Genomic DNA, 12,635 nt, shown 5'->3' with positions numbered 1-12,635 from the left:
TTGTGACAGATCTGGTCTGTTGTACTTGAACAGACTTTGCTTTCTTCTATATGAGTTTGTAATCTAAATGTTTGCATAATCATCGTAAGTTTTAGAGCTTGCTGTCTCCCCATGAAAAAAATAGAATTAAACCCCAAAACACACAAAAAAAACAAAAAAAAAAAACCCCAAACAAAAAAAAAACCCCAAACAAAAAAAAAACCCCAAACAAAAAAAAAACCCCAAACAAAAAAAAAACCCCAAACAAAAAAAAAACCCCAAACAAAAAAAAAACCCCAAACAAAAAAAAAACCCCAAACAAAAAAAAAACCCCAAACAAAAAAAAAACCCCAAACAAAAAAAAAACCCCAAACAAAAAAAAAACCCCAAACAAAAAAAAAACCCCAAACAAAAAAAAAACCCCAAACAAAAAAAAAACCCCAAACAAAAAAAAAACCCCAAACAAAAAAAAAACCCCAAACAAAAAAAAAACCCCAAAAAAACCCAAACACCCATACCACCTTTAGGCAACTGACCTTTAGGCAATCCTCTGTGGTGAAAGAGGAGAAATGGGATATTTTATATCACCTACTAAACTCCTCCCCATTAGCCAATGCCCTGGGTACAGAAAACTTCAGGTTCTGTTCATTTCTGTGCCCTTTTTGGCAACAGCAATAAAGAGAATTTGGACCATTCACAGTATTTAAGAGTCTGATTCTTTAGGTACAGTTCCTCAGAGCACAGTGATTGAAGTCAACAGAGAAGCCACACTGTTAACTTGTGAAGTAAAGTCATGGCCTAAAAATACAGAAAAATGCAGGTCTGATGAACAGACCTGTCTGTCACTGTTCACATTTTGTGTACACTTCATGGTTATTGGGAACTATCTTCACAGCAAGATTTCAAAGCACTGTAACTAATGTGTGTATATTCAAGTTTGTGACATTTTATAAGACAGCTGAACTTTTTACAAGTCTTTCAGGGGAGTTTTGTTCACATTCTAGAATAGTTGTTCATTTGCAGTTGAAGCCCATTCCTGCATTGCTGCCATAACCAATCTCAGGCATCAGCTACTGCCTTTCACAATCAATCTCTGACGCATGAAAGCATTGGTAGTGATGTGCTGTGCTTTATTAAAAATAACAAGCTGTTGAACAGAGCCATCATTTCAAATAATTCCACGAAAGTGTTTATAGAAAAACCACACAAGAATTAGAGTTTACCTGGCTTTTCTTAATCACTGTAATATATTGTACAAACTCAGCTAATCTTCATGAGGTGTGAGGACTGTACCACTGAATATGAAATATACAATTATATAATGCAAGATTCCAGCAGCTGCCTTTAATTGGCCTGGACCCTCCACTGGTGCAACTTAGGGAAACAGTTTGAATGCTTCCTTTCAGGCATTTCTCAAGATTCAGAAGCTGGTTAAGATACTGGTTTGATGGTAAAGAGTCATCAGGATTTCAGTCAGAAGACAAAAAAAAGCAATTTACCTGAAGAAGGTGACAAAGAACTGCACCAGATCCATGATAGTATTGTGCTGTGAGAAGGCAATCTGCAAATAAAAGAGAAGTAAATTACAACATTTTCAGACTCAACAACTCGTTTTAGGCGAGGGCTTTATGGCTCCATGGATGATTACTTTCAAGTGTAATTTCAGTCTAGTCTGCACACACCTGCACTTATGATAAAGTGAGATGAGCAACTAATTCCCATACCCTTACTGGTATCAAAACACAAACAATGGAATATAAGAGTTTTACTGAAGTAAACTTAATAGAACTATCCACTTACTATGAACGATAAAAATAATATGAAAAATATTAGGAAATCATATCGTTATAAATTATCTTGTTTATAGTCAACTGTTTTGGCCAACACCATCTTGCATTTTAATAACACCACTGAAACAAGGCTTTATAGAATAAAAAAAACATATAGAGCTTAAAATTAATGCATTTAAAATATTTTAATTGTATAATATTAAAATTAATGCATATGTTAATTTAATTTTTATAAAATATAAATCTGGTGCATAATAAAACAGTTTCAAAGCAAATTACTTTAAAGACAAACTAATAAATATTCTTTTGGGCTACATTTTTACAGCCTCACCAGAACATGCATTAGTTCAGCTCCTTGCTGTAATTTCTGTGAATATTTAAGAATTATCTCTAAGAGAGCATAGAGACATTCACACTTGCACGCAATACAGGCTATAATTATTTTTGTAAGTAATTTTTGCTAATGTTAAGAACAGCATTTAATATTTATGTTATATCTACAAATATCCATGAGTCCCTGGTCTTGCTCAATTTTTCAGTCTGTAATTATCAAACTATAGATACAGAGAATATGCTACTTTGAATTGTACAAAGTGTTTATCTAAGTATATTTACAATCTTTTCAAATAATTGTTGGGTTTAGAAATACTTGTGCATTTAAGATCTGATCTTGACTAGTAATTACACCAAATTACTCTGAATCCCTTTCATAGCTTACTTGTGAACTTTTGAAATGATAATTCATGATACTCTAGAATTTACTTTTTAAATTTCTTTTAATTTTTATTTTAGGCCAATTATGTCTTTTACAAGGACCATATTTTAGGTGATGAACTAGCACAAGGAGAAAAAAACATGCCAGTTTTGATAGAGTTCACATTTTGTGACCTGTTGAAATGTTCTTTGTTGAAGGAACATTTAGATTTTGCATTAGTACAATTATTTTCTTTCAAGGTGTCAGAATTACTTCACGGCCTCTGCAAGTCTAGAAAGAATTCCAGTCTGCAATCAAACTCTGCAATCTGATGACAATCATACCAGGAAAGTTTCACCTTAACCTTTTTTTAAGAAACTATAGCACCTCTAATTCTCTTTTCCAACACACAACAAAAATGAAGTAAGCAGATTTACAACATGTCAGTGATTTTATATCATTATCAATAGTTAAATGATTTGCATAGTAAAAAGCTCAAGGATATAAAGTTTTTGCACAAAAATGGACACAAAAAGAAGGATTTCACATTTTCCAACTTCTATTGATCTGATAATCTACTAAAGAGCAAAGTTCTACTGCTGATGTCCAAATTTGCAAATTTATGGAAGAATTTCTGCCTGTGACACTGTCTTGGTTGGTTGTATGGGATTTTCCTAAACGTACTCATACTTAAAAGCAGAAACACAGTTAGATAGAAAGTTTAATCCCAAAAGTAATTTCCTATTTTAATCAAACATCTTCTAATAATTACATTAGAGTTCATGTTTAAAAGATGAACTACAGTATTTTCTGAACAGTATCATGCATCTTTGACTAATTTCAACACAGAATATTAACAAAAAGAATACATATTTTAATTATAAGGAGACCACAAAGACGCAAGTAAATGTCATGAACATAGGACTGATACAAAGAACCATAATACAATTAAAAATATTTATTTCCTTTGCGGTTTTATATACACATGAATGCAATTGTCTCTTTGCTTGTGCCTACAAGCTAACAGACAAGAAAAGTTCTTTCAACCCAAGGTTTTCACTTTGGACTTAAAGATATTGGAGACAAATATCTTTTTTGTTAATTTGTATCATAACTTAGAAGTTTTCAGTTTCTCCAAAACATCTAAAAAGCTTTTAGATCCCACAAATATTATCTCTACCTTCCCCTGTAAATAAGGAAGATAAACATCCTTTCAGTCATTTCCTATGGAACAGAACCAAGTGCTGTTAGAACATAATTTTTTATAGTAAAGGATAACCTTGATGAGTTATTGCTATTATTATCATTACTGCTATTGTTGTTGTGAACTGCAATTGTATTCCATCAGACCAAAGTAATACCAATATATTACAAAGTAAATGTAGAATCTGCAACAGAATGAAAAGATTCTAAAGTCAAATGTGAGGTTTACAAATATATATATATAAATATACATGTATACATGTGATTCAGCTCAGCATCTTAAGTGATAGAAAAGCCTGTGAAGAAAAGGCTGATGAGTGATAAATGAACTGTGGGGATTCTTCCAACAAACAAGACATAACTACATTTTTTCTCTGCCACATTAAAGTTTGTGAAAAATATGGTTTTAAAAAAGCAAGCAAACAAACTTTTTTAACAATACATGACCAAATTGGAAGACAAGGCATTGTGACTGCTGGCAAATCCTTTATAGGAATTAAGGATTCAAAAGTCAGATAAGCAGCAAAATATGCCAGAGAGCACTGACACAAAGATACACTGCATTCAACATTTCAACTCATGGTACTGCTTAACTTTTCATGTTTTGGTTACACACATGATATAGGAAATACACTTTACACTGAATAATGATGGATGGAATAGGTCTGTTGAAAGAGGAACGAATTCTGAACAAAGATTTTTCCAGCCCTCAGAAGTTAATGCCTGCAGGGATGGATTCATTTTTTCCCATTGCTCCAGTTCATCTTTACCTTGACTATCACATCTAGCAGCAATAGAGTCCTAGAGAACAATAGGTCAAGATCTGTTCCACGACAAAAATGAGACAATCTTGAAAGTTTAAATCAGGGATAACTTTCATATGGAAATAGCAAGTCTGCCCTTAGAACTTTGTATTTTAGTTTAAAGCTATAGGTGTCAAGAAGCCATCTCCACAATTCTAACACCACCAATTGTGCAAAAGGAAAAGGAAAACTAGGTACTAAATCCAAATTGCACGTTTGCAGAAAACAGGAACCCAATCCATGAAATGTTTCATATATTCAAATAATGTACACAAAAAGCAATTACAATCTGTGCTCCATTTCATGACGTTACCCACTAAAGCAAACTCCTATCTGCTCAGGCTCTCAAACCATGAACAAATACTTCCGTTAATACAATTTCTCCATCTTCCACTGTTAACAAATTAAAAATGAACAAATAAGAGAAACTAAAACAAATACATGGCAAAACTCTGATAGAAGGTCTAATTATTAAACCTTGAAACATAATGCAATAAGGTCAGATATAACCCAAACTAAACTGCCTGGACTGTGTTGATTATGTAGACTTAAACCCTGCAGAATTATTACTTCCTTCAGTAGCATCAAAACCATAATTTAATTTCTTCTTGGATAAAACTATTATACCCTCCTACACTGGTGCTAGGTATGCACTGAAGCAGAAGCAATGGACACTGACTGAACATAAAGGCTGACATTTTGGTGTCCAACATCTTTCATACTTTCTTCGGGGACACTTTCTTATTGAGACAACTTCAGACAAAAAATATGAAAGTCAGCTGAGGAAAATATTTGTGTAGATCGCTACATTTTTGTGTATACACAAAAAAATTTTTAATAAGGAAAATGTGGAAGATTAAACACTGTGATAATATGGAATGGGGATGCTAGATAATTTAAACACATAAATTCTTACATTTACATTTCATTGTACAAAGTGAAGTTTAAATATCTGCTCTGCAGAAACATGACTGCAGAGACCCAAGTATAAACTGTTTTAAAGACATTACTATGTATTACATAATATTACATAATCATTTTGAGGCAGGGAATGGCAGGTACCTATGGATATCTCCAAACTCAGTGAATACATGACTACTGAATAACCAGTAGTTACAAATGAAAGGATACTCTGATTTCTTCATTTTAATATAAATACAATTATAAGGACAATTATATACTGGGATATCTTTAGAGAGAGTAAAAATGGTTCTGACTCTTCCTTCCCATTGGACTTCAGCTATGAAGAGTGGCCTGCAAAAGTGAGAGATGGATGGTAGGAAATTGTCCATTTCCCAATAGAAATATTTAACAGGCAAAGCACAAAATATGCTTTCCTTTTCCTTGGAAACCAGAAATTCCAAAAGAACACAGTAAGAAAAAGACAAGATCACCAACAAATCACATCTAAATAATTATGTCTAAATAAGAGAATCATTAAACTCTTGCTGGCTAAAAGTGCCACACATTATTCCATATACTGACTTTCCTAGAACATGAGAAAGAAATTTTGAAATGTATCTGAATTTTCCCATGTGGAGTATACTGATCTTGTCCCATGTGTGAAGCTCATCTAAATTAGTCAGCGAGCTTTCAATAATCAGCAGAGATAGGAAGGCACTTCATAGGTGAGTGACTCTAAAATAGATGTGGAACTCTCATAAATTGGAAGGAATTGCCCTATGGAGCTGCCATTTCTCTCCACTAACAACACTGGGATTCTGTGATTAGTTTAGATTATAGATCTAATGTCAAACTTAGAATATAAATAATTTTAGGTGAGATAAATTTCTCCCATGGTTTGTAAGTACTCACTGGGTATTTCTGTAAAACAGTGTAATGATAAAATAGGTAAAAGAAATGTTTATTGCTGGGATTAAAAGATCTAAGAAGCAATATGAAGCTAAGTGGCTGTTGCACAATTCTACTTCCTTCTGCTGTGTTAATGCCTGTAAAAATTCAGTCTGATGTTGACAAACAGTCCTCCCAGACGACAAGATTTAGTGATAACAAAACTTTCATACTGATAACATAAACAGAAAATTAAAGATAACAAAGAAATTCAGACTTCACATCAAGATTTGATAAACAGCTTCCTCAGATTATCTCTGCATGCTGCAGCCCTGTCTCTCATGCTGGCACACATTACATTATCAAAATATACTCCCCTTCCTTTCTCAAAAAATGTAATAATTACAGGATATTATATCCACTATTCAGAGTCATAGGAGGCTGAAAGACAATCTAGTTTTGTATTCAAGCAAGATGAAAGACACTCTTAAATAAGGTTATAACAGCTGAACTTTTTTTCCTACCTAATAGGCACTTTATCTATTAAATTCAATATGCATATTCCACTTCTTTATTCAATTCTGTGCTTGTGTACACATATGAAGAAACATATACCACACAGAATAACCCAACATTAATAAACTCCAGGAAGTGAAGGAGAGAATGTGTGGGAGGGAACTGTTATTTAACTTACAGTTTTATTCAGCATGCAAAGCATTTTCATAATGATTCATACGGACATTACTAAGAAATTGAAATATTGAATTTTAAAGTAAATGAAAGAATGGAAGAAAATTAAAAGACATAGACAAGAGATAAATTCCATGTTTTAAAATTAAATTTAAAAAATAATAATAATTGGCACAAAGACCTATAGTACTGAAAAGTTATTTTAGACATAAATCTTTGCAGGATTGAGTTATCCTACAAACTGTGTGAAACAGCAGATTTCTAGACAACATCTTTCAAAACTCTGATTTTTAAAAGCCTGCCTAGATTAAATGGACAGGAAGAAAAATTAGAAACAGAAGTGAAGGGAATGAGGTGAGAGAATTTGTCAGGCAGAGTTGAATGATTAAATTCTACTACAAAGAGAAGCATTGCATGACAATATGGTTTTGTTTGTCAAGCTACATTAAGGAAAAGCCATTTTTCTAACTTGCCTGAATTGAATTTTCCTTTCAACCCCAGGTTTCAGCCTTCTTGGTATGCCTTCTTCTGACAACTTATTATGACTTGATAAATTAAGGAGTTTCCCATTAGGAAAGCTGCACCTGTTACGGAATGTGCTCTGATCACCACAGAGTCACAGAAACGGGGATAGGGAGGAACATCACAAACTGAGGTTGTTCAACTTCCCACTCAAAGCCAGGCTATTGCCAGCACCAGATCAGGCCAGCAGTGCCCTTTCCAAGTTTTGTAAAGCTCCAAGGGTGAACATTCCACAGCCAGTCCAGAAAATTTGTTTCAATACTCCATTGCTAACACAAAGAATTTTTTCTAAGATTCAATCTGAATCTCCCAAGGTGCAGATTCCACTTCTAGTATTATGAAGTTTATAAACAGAAAAATGATGCATGCAAGATATTTTTCACCTTTCATAAATAAATTAATAACTTTATATGGAGCTATTTGAATGACTCCAGAACTTAATATGATGGTCATGGCATTTAACATTCATGCCTATGTGTATGTGTAGAACATGTGTATCAGGGATGAAAAATGTGCTGCTAAAAGGATAAGATTTTTTTTTCAAATTTCTCTAAGTTTTTTTATTTTTTACATCTACAGTAGAGCTGATTTTGCTAGACAATCTACCAGTTAACCAACTGGCTGGTCTCCAGCCTAATAAAAATGATAATAAAATTTTTAAAAGGCTACAAAAGCTGAACTGTTAAAACTTACGCAATGTTTTGTTCATTTTAGAAATCAAATACTTGGTTAGAGAAGGCAAAACATGCCCTGAATTTTGCATAAAGATCATGCCATTCAAAATAATGTATGCAAAATCCATTGTGAGATGACAAGAAAAGGGCAAAGCATTTTCTTAAACATGAAGAGAGTAATTTCCCAAAGTTTATTGTTATAAATGTAGAGCATGCTATAAAGCTGTTGGAGCTGTGGAATAAAAAATTTTGTATTTGCAATGGCACTTTTCTTGATTACTGTGGATTAGCATATTTATGAGGTTACTCAGCCTCAGGTTTAAACCCACAAATCAAAGGTTTATATCGGCATGGGTAATGGATTACACAGGAGTCCATGGCCTATGATGTCCCAGAGGTATCTGTCTTTCAGAAGATTTATGTATATAATGCCACTTTGTAGAAATTACACTTTCTGATCTTCTGCATGGTGCTTGGTGATTCCCCTCTCTAATGTCTAAAACAACCAAAAAGCAGCAGTCTCAGTCAGCGGAGAAATTCATTGATGCATTTCCTTGTTCTCCTCACCTTTTGATAAGGCCATGAAAGACAGAGGCTTTAATTCCTTGATGTACACAGCACTGCTACAATGAGAGTAGAAGTCATTGTGAGCATATTTAATGCAATTACTTCTGAAAATAGGAAGGAATCTGCATTCCAGCAGTTACCCACAGCACAAATACCTGAATTTTGTTCATCCTATGAACAGCACTGTGATAGAACACAGACAAAAATCTTTTAAGTCTCACTTTTTTCTCCACAGGTGAGTGCTGATTACATTACTGTCAGAGGTAAATACCTACTGACTTCCTTTTGGCTTCAAAGAAACCAGGATTTCAGTGCAGAATACTAAGACAAGAAATTGAAATGCTTAGTCCAGCCTCTCATGAAAGACTAACCAAAAGAGAAGGCAGGTAGGCATTTTCAAAACTGTGTGTACCCAAGTGAGTATTTTTGATCATCATTTAGAAATTATGACAATGGAAGACACCAAAATCTCATTAAACTCTACAGAGAAAATGGTCTCCAGCTTCATTACTACTTTGATCTTTTAGTGAAGATCCACATCTCACAGAAAAGAAAACCAAAGTATGCAAAGAAGGGGAAGGAAGTGGGGTTTACAAGTGCATTAGAATGAAGAGGACACATAATAACTGATATCATTTAGAAGAGCCAACATAAAAAGGTATGAGGAAAAAAACCAAGACAGATTAAGCTCTCTGTATTGAATGTTTATTCCACTGGAGGAGAAGTGTGGGGTTTTAGATGTAAGGGATGATGTTTACTTATGTATACAGGGGGCAAGAATATTCTAATAGATTTTCTGCTGAAAGAACAAGAGAGCACACTATATGTGAAAATATTAATTCCTTCAAATAAAGGGGAAGTGGTTGACTAACTTAAAAAACATGCAGCATACCAGGAAAGAAACTATATAACATATAAGCAAGAAAATGAGTTCTATGTTTCTCCTTGAAGAGGTCATCAAAATGCAGAAAGTGAGAACTGAGAGTTTTACAAAATGTTAAATTGTGAGGATTAACAGCATAAATTGTGATTCAATTTTATGTTAATTTTACTCTCTTTCATTTAACTTTTATTGATCACTTGAAACTGCTATTATAGTTCAAGCTGTAGTAAATTTGGAAAAAAAAAGCAGATACAACTGTCAGCTTGAGACTTCACTCACCCTTGTAGTACATTCTGTAGAGTCAGGATGATGGATCACTGACATATCACTGAGGATATGCTGTCACAGTCAGAAGAGTATTTGTAAAAAAGTGCAGAGAAATGTGTAATGGAAATGGCAGAAACCTTTTTAACAACTTGCAAGAATTAGGCTGGGAAAGGTGGATGAGTAACTGGGTTTCAGGAAGACTCAGAATGCTGTGAAACTGAAGAGCAGGGCCTGCTCAGCTGAAACTGTTTTCCTATTAACAAACCCATGCTGCCTTTTTGGCAATGACATGCTGGACTACGCTGACAGAAACTGGCAACAGTCATTCCCAGGAAACTGCAGCATTTGTACCAAAAGTTTTGAAACTGAATTGTAGAAATGAGAGAGAAATGGATGAATGTACCACCTAGAACTGTGATCTGGACGCTACCTGCAAAGCTCAGAATGACCTCATGGACGAGGAGCAAGGAACCTCAGTCAGATTTATTTAAATTCATACAGGCCCTATTGTTGAAAAGAAAACAAATATTTAAAGTTGTCAGCACTGAGTGTACTTTTTATTCTCATTTTTTAAAAACTGGATTTCCCAGTATATTTTCCAGAAGCTCTAACTGTTTAATCAGGCTTGTGCAAATCCACAATAACCATTTGTCTGTTGAACAGCTTTAACAAAATCAGAATCCAAAGAAAATAAACACTTTTGCAGCTAGAGTACTTCATGCCTTCAGAGAGAAAAATGAAAATACTTTTCAAGAGCCCTACATAATTATGATGCTGGCCTGCACTCTGTCAAGACATGGGTTGTGCCTTTTCCTTTCTCAAGTTGAATACTTCATACCAGCTAAGGGCAGAAATGTTAAGATCTGCTTTTGGGAGTGATTGTTCAGCTATCAAGATTTTTTTGATTTGAGTAGGAAGAGAGAGGGTATCTGTATAGATGTATTTGATCTCAAAATAGTGAATATCATCTTCTGGCAAAACAAGTGTATGAGTCAAGGCAAAGATCCTACTTGCAAAAAACTGACACTCAGAGAGATAAACTCAGTTTCTGTTACACAGATGTTTACTTTGGAATTCTGAAACTCTTCATTTGCTGTTCTGAATCTATATGGCAGGGAAGTAAGGCAATAAGAAAGAAATTTATTTAGAAAAGTCTACTAAAGATCAGGTATCTTCCAGCCTTCCTCTATGCCTCAGAAAAATGATTTCTTCTTTTAACTAAGGAAACATTTCCAAGTGCAATCTGGCAAATTTGAGGAATGCTCTAACAAAAACTTTGTTTCTTAAAAAAAAAAAAGCTGTAGAATGTAGCTCTGCATGTCCTGCATGGACAGCCGTGGGCTCAAAGACTGATTTTAAAAAGAGTGTCCAAAAGATTTTTTAATAAGAGAATAAGGGAGATGATACCAAAATAGTCCAGCTGAGGGAAAGACATAAAAACGTGCCCATGTTATCAGACATCACCGAAGGAAGCAGAAGAAATTACTTATAAAAGCATCAATTATTCACAATAATTTTAGACCAAAATTTCAGAACAGAATATGGGGGGGGTGGGGGGGGGGGGTTGTTCTGCAGAGAGCTAGGAAATTTGAGGTCTATATTTCTCCCATAGCTACCAGTTTTCAAAAATTGGCTGAGCTGGCCCAAAAAACCATAAAATAGGTTTGATGAGCCTTTAAAGGAAAAATTACTTTCCTAAAATTTGAAAAAAAAGTAACAAGGTTCTGCTTAAAAACAAAACAAAAAAAAAATTAAGCAAAAACTTAGTTTAACCCTGAAATATTTTTTCTGCAAAGTTTTAAAAATGAAAACATTTTTTTCTCTAAAAAATTTCCCACAAAATCATCATATTTGACAAATTCCAATTATTTCACTCTACAAGCCTGACCAGGCTTTTTTGAGAGCTGTGAGCAGGGCACAGAGGAACAAATACTTTAAAAGACAATTCAGACTATCTGGCTCCAAGTGCAGGAAGGTGTTGAAAAAGTGAAGTTAAGAAATTAAAATCATACTCTTTACTCCCTGCAGGGTGAATTTCTCACATAAAGATTTTAAAGGTATCTATTTTGCCAACAGTCATTTGTAAGAAATATCCTCAGAGTATTCCAGGAAAGATTTTCAGTACATTTTCTGGGATAAAAATACAGCAGAAAGATGTCTTCAACTAAATGCAATGACTACAGTGAAACAGAAGGGTTGTTTTTTCTCCTCAATGATTACAGAAATTCCCAAGACCATTGCAACACCCCTTTTTCCAAATGAGAACACACTCATGGTTTTCCCTGAGACAACATACGTATAAAAGAATATAGATTTGTATATTTATTATTTCTGAGAACGAATGCTTAATTGGTTTCTAGCTGCAAGTAAGGGATTTTTGCAATTATTTTATGCATCTGTAGAGGGCTTAATGCTGATTTATGTTGTTTACTGAAATCTTGACTTAGCCTGGTGGGAAACAGTACAACGAAACCACACAACCATATTCAAGGGTTACAAGTGATTTCCACGAATGAGGTGTTCTATACTGCAAAACTCTTTCAATACAAATTTTCTCAGTAACATTTTTTTAAAAAAAACCACTAAGTTACAAGTGGTTTATGTACCAATTTTTAAACTTCAACCTAAACCCATTCAAACTGAAAGGCAGGAAACTCCATTTAAACACAAGAAATATTTTTTACTGCAAGGAGGATCGAAGACTGCAGCAGGCTGCTCAGACAGGTTGAGTATTGATCCTCAGTCCTTGGAGATATTCAAAACCTGACTCAA

General features: G+C 34.1%; 1 protein-coding gene across 4 annotated transcripts in view; it reads right to left on the bottom strand.

The window, feature by feature from the left end:
- The window catches only part of ATRNL1 (attractin like 1), a 436,152-nt gene that overhangs the window by 220,404 nt on the left and 203,113 nt on the right, over positions 1–12,635 (bottom strand). For all 4 annotated transcript variants that reach the window (XM_039709188.1, XM_039709189.1, XM_039709190.1 and 1 more), the window contains exon 25: positions 1,479–1,540. In XM_039709188.1, coding sequence (XP_039565122.1) covers positions 1,479–1,540 — 62 coding nt within the window. The remainder of the gene's footprint in view (positions 1–1,478; positions 1,541–12,635) is intronic.

The sequence above is a fragment of the Passer montanus genome, unplaced genomic scaffold (genome assembly GCF_014805655.1).
Source record: "Passer montanus isolate IOZ18808 unplaced genomic scaffold, ASM1480565v1 scaffold21, whole genome shotgun sequence".
In the NCBI taxonomy this organism is placed as follows: Eukaryota; Metazoa; Chordata; class Aves; order Passeriformes; family Passeridae; genus Passer; species Passer montanus.
Note: the sequence above shows the minus strand (reverse complement) of the source record. Positions and strands in the feature narration are given on the sequence as shown.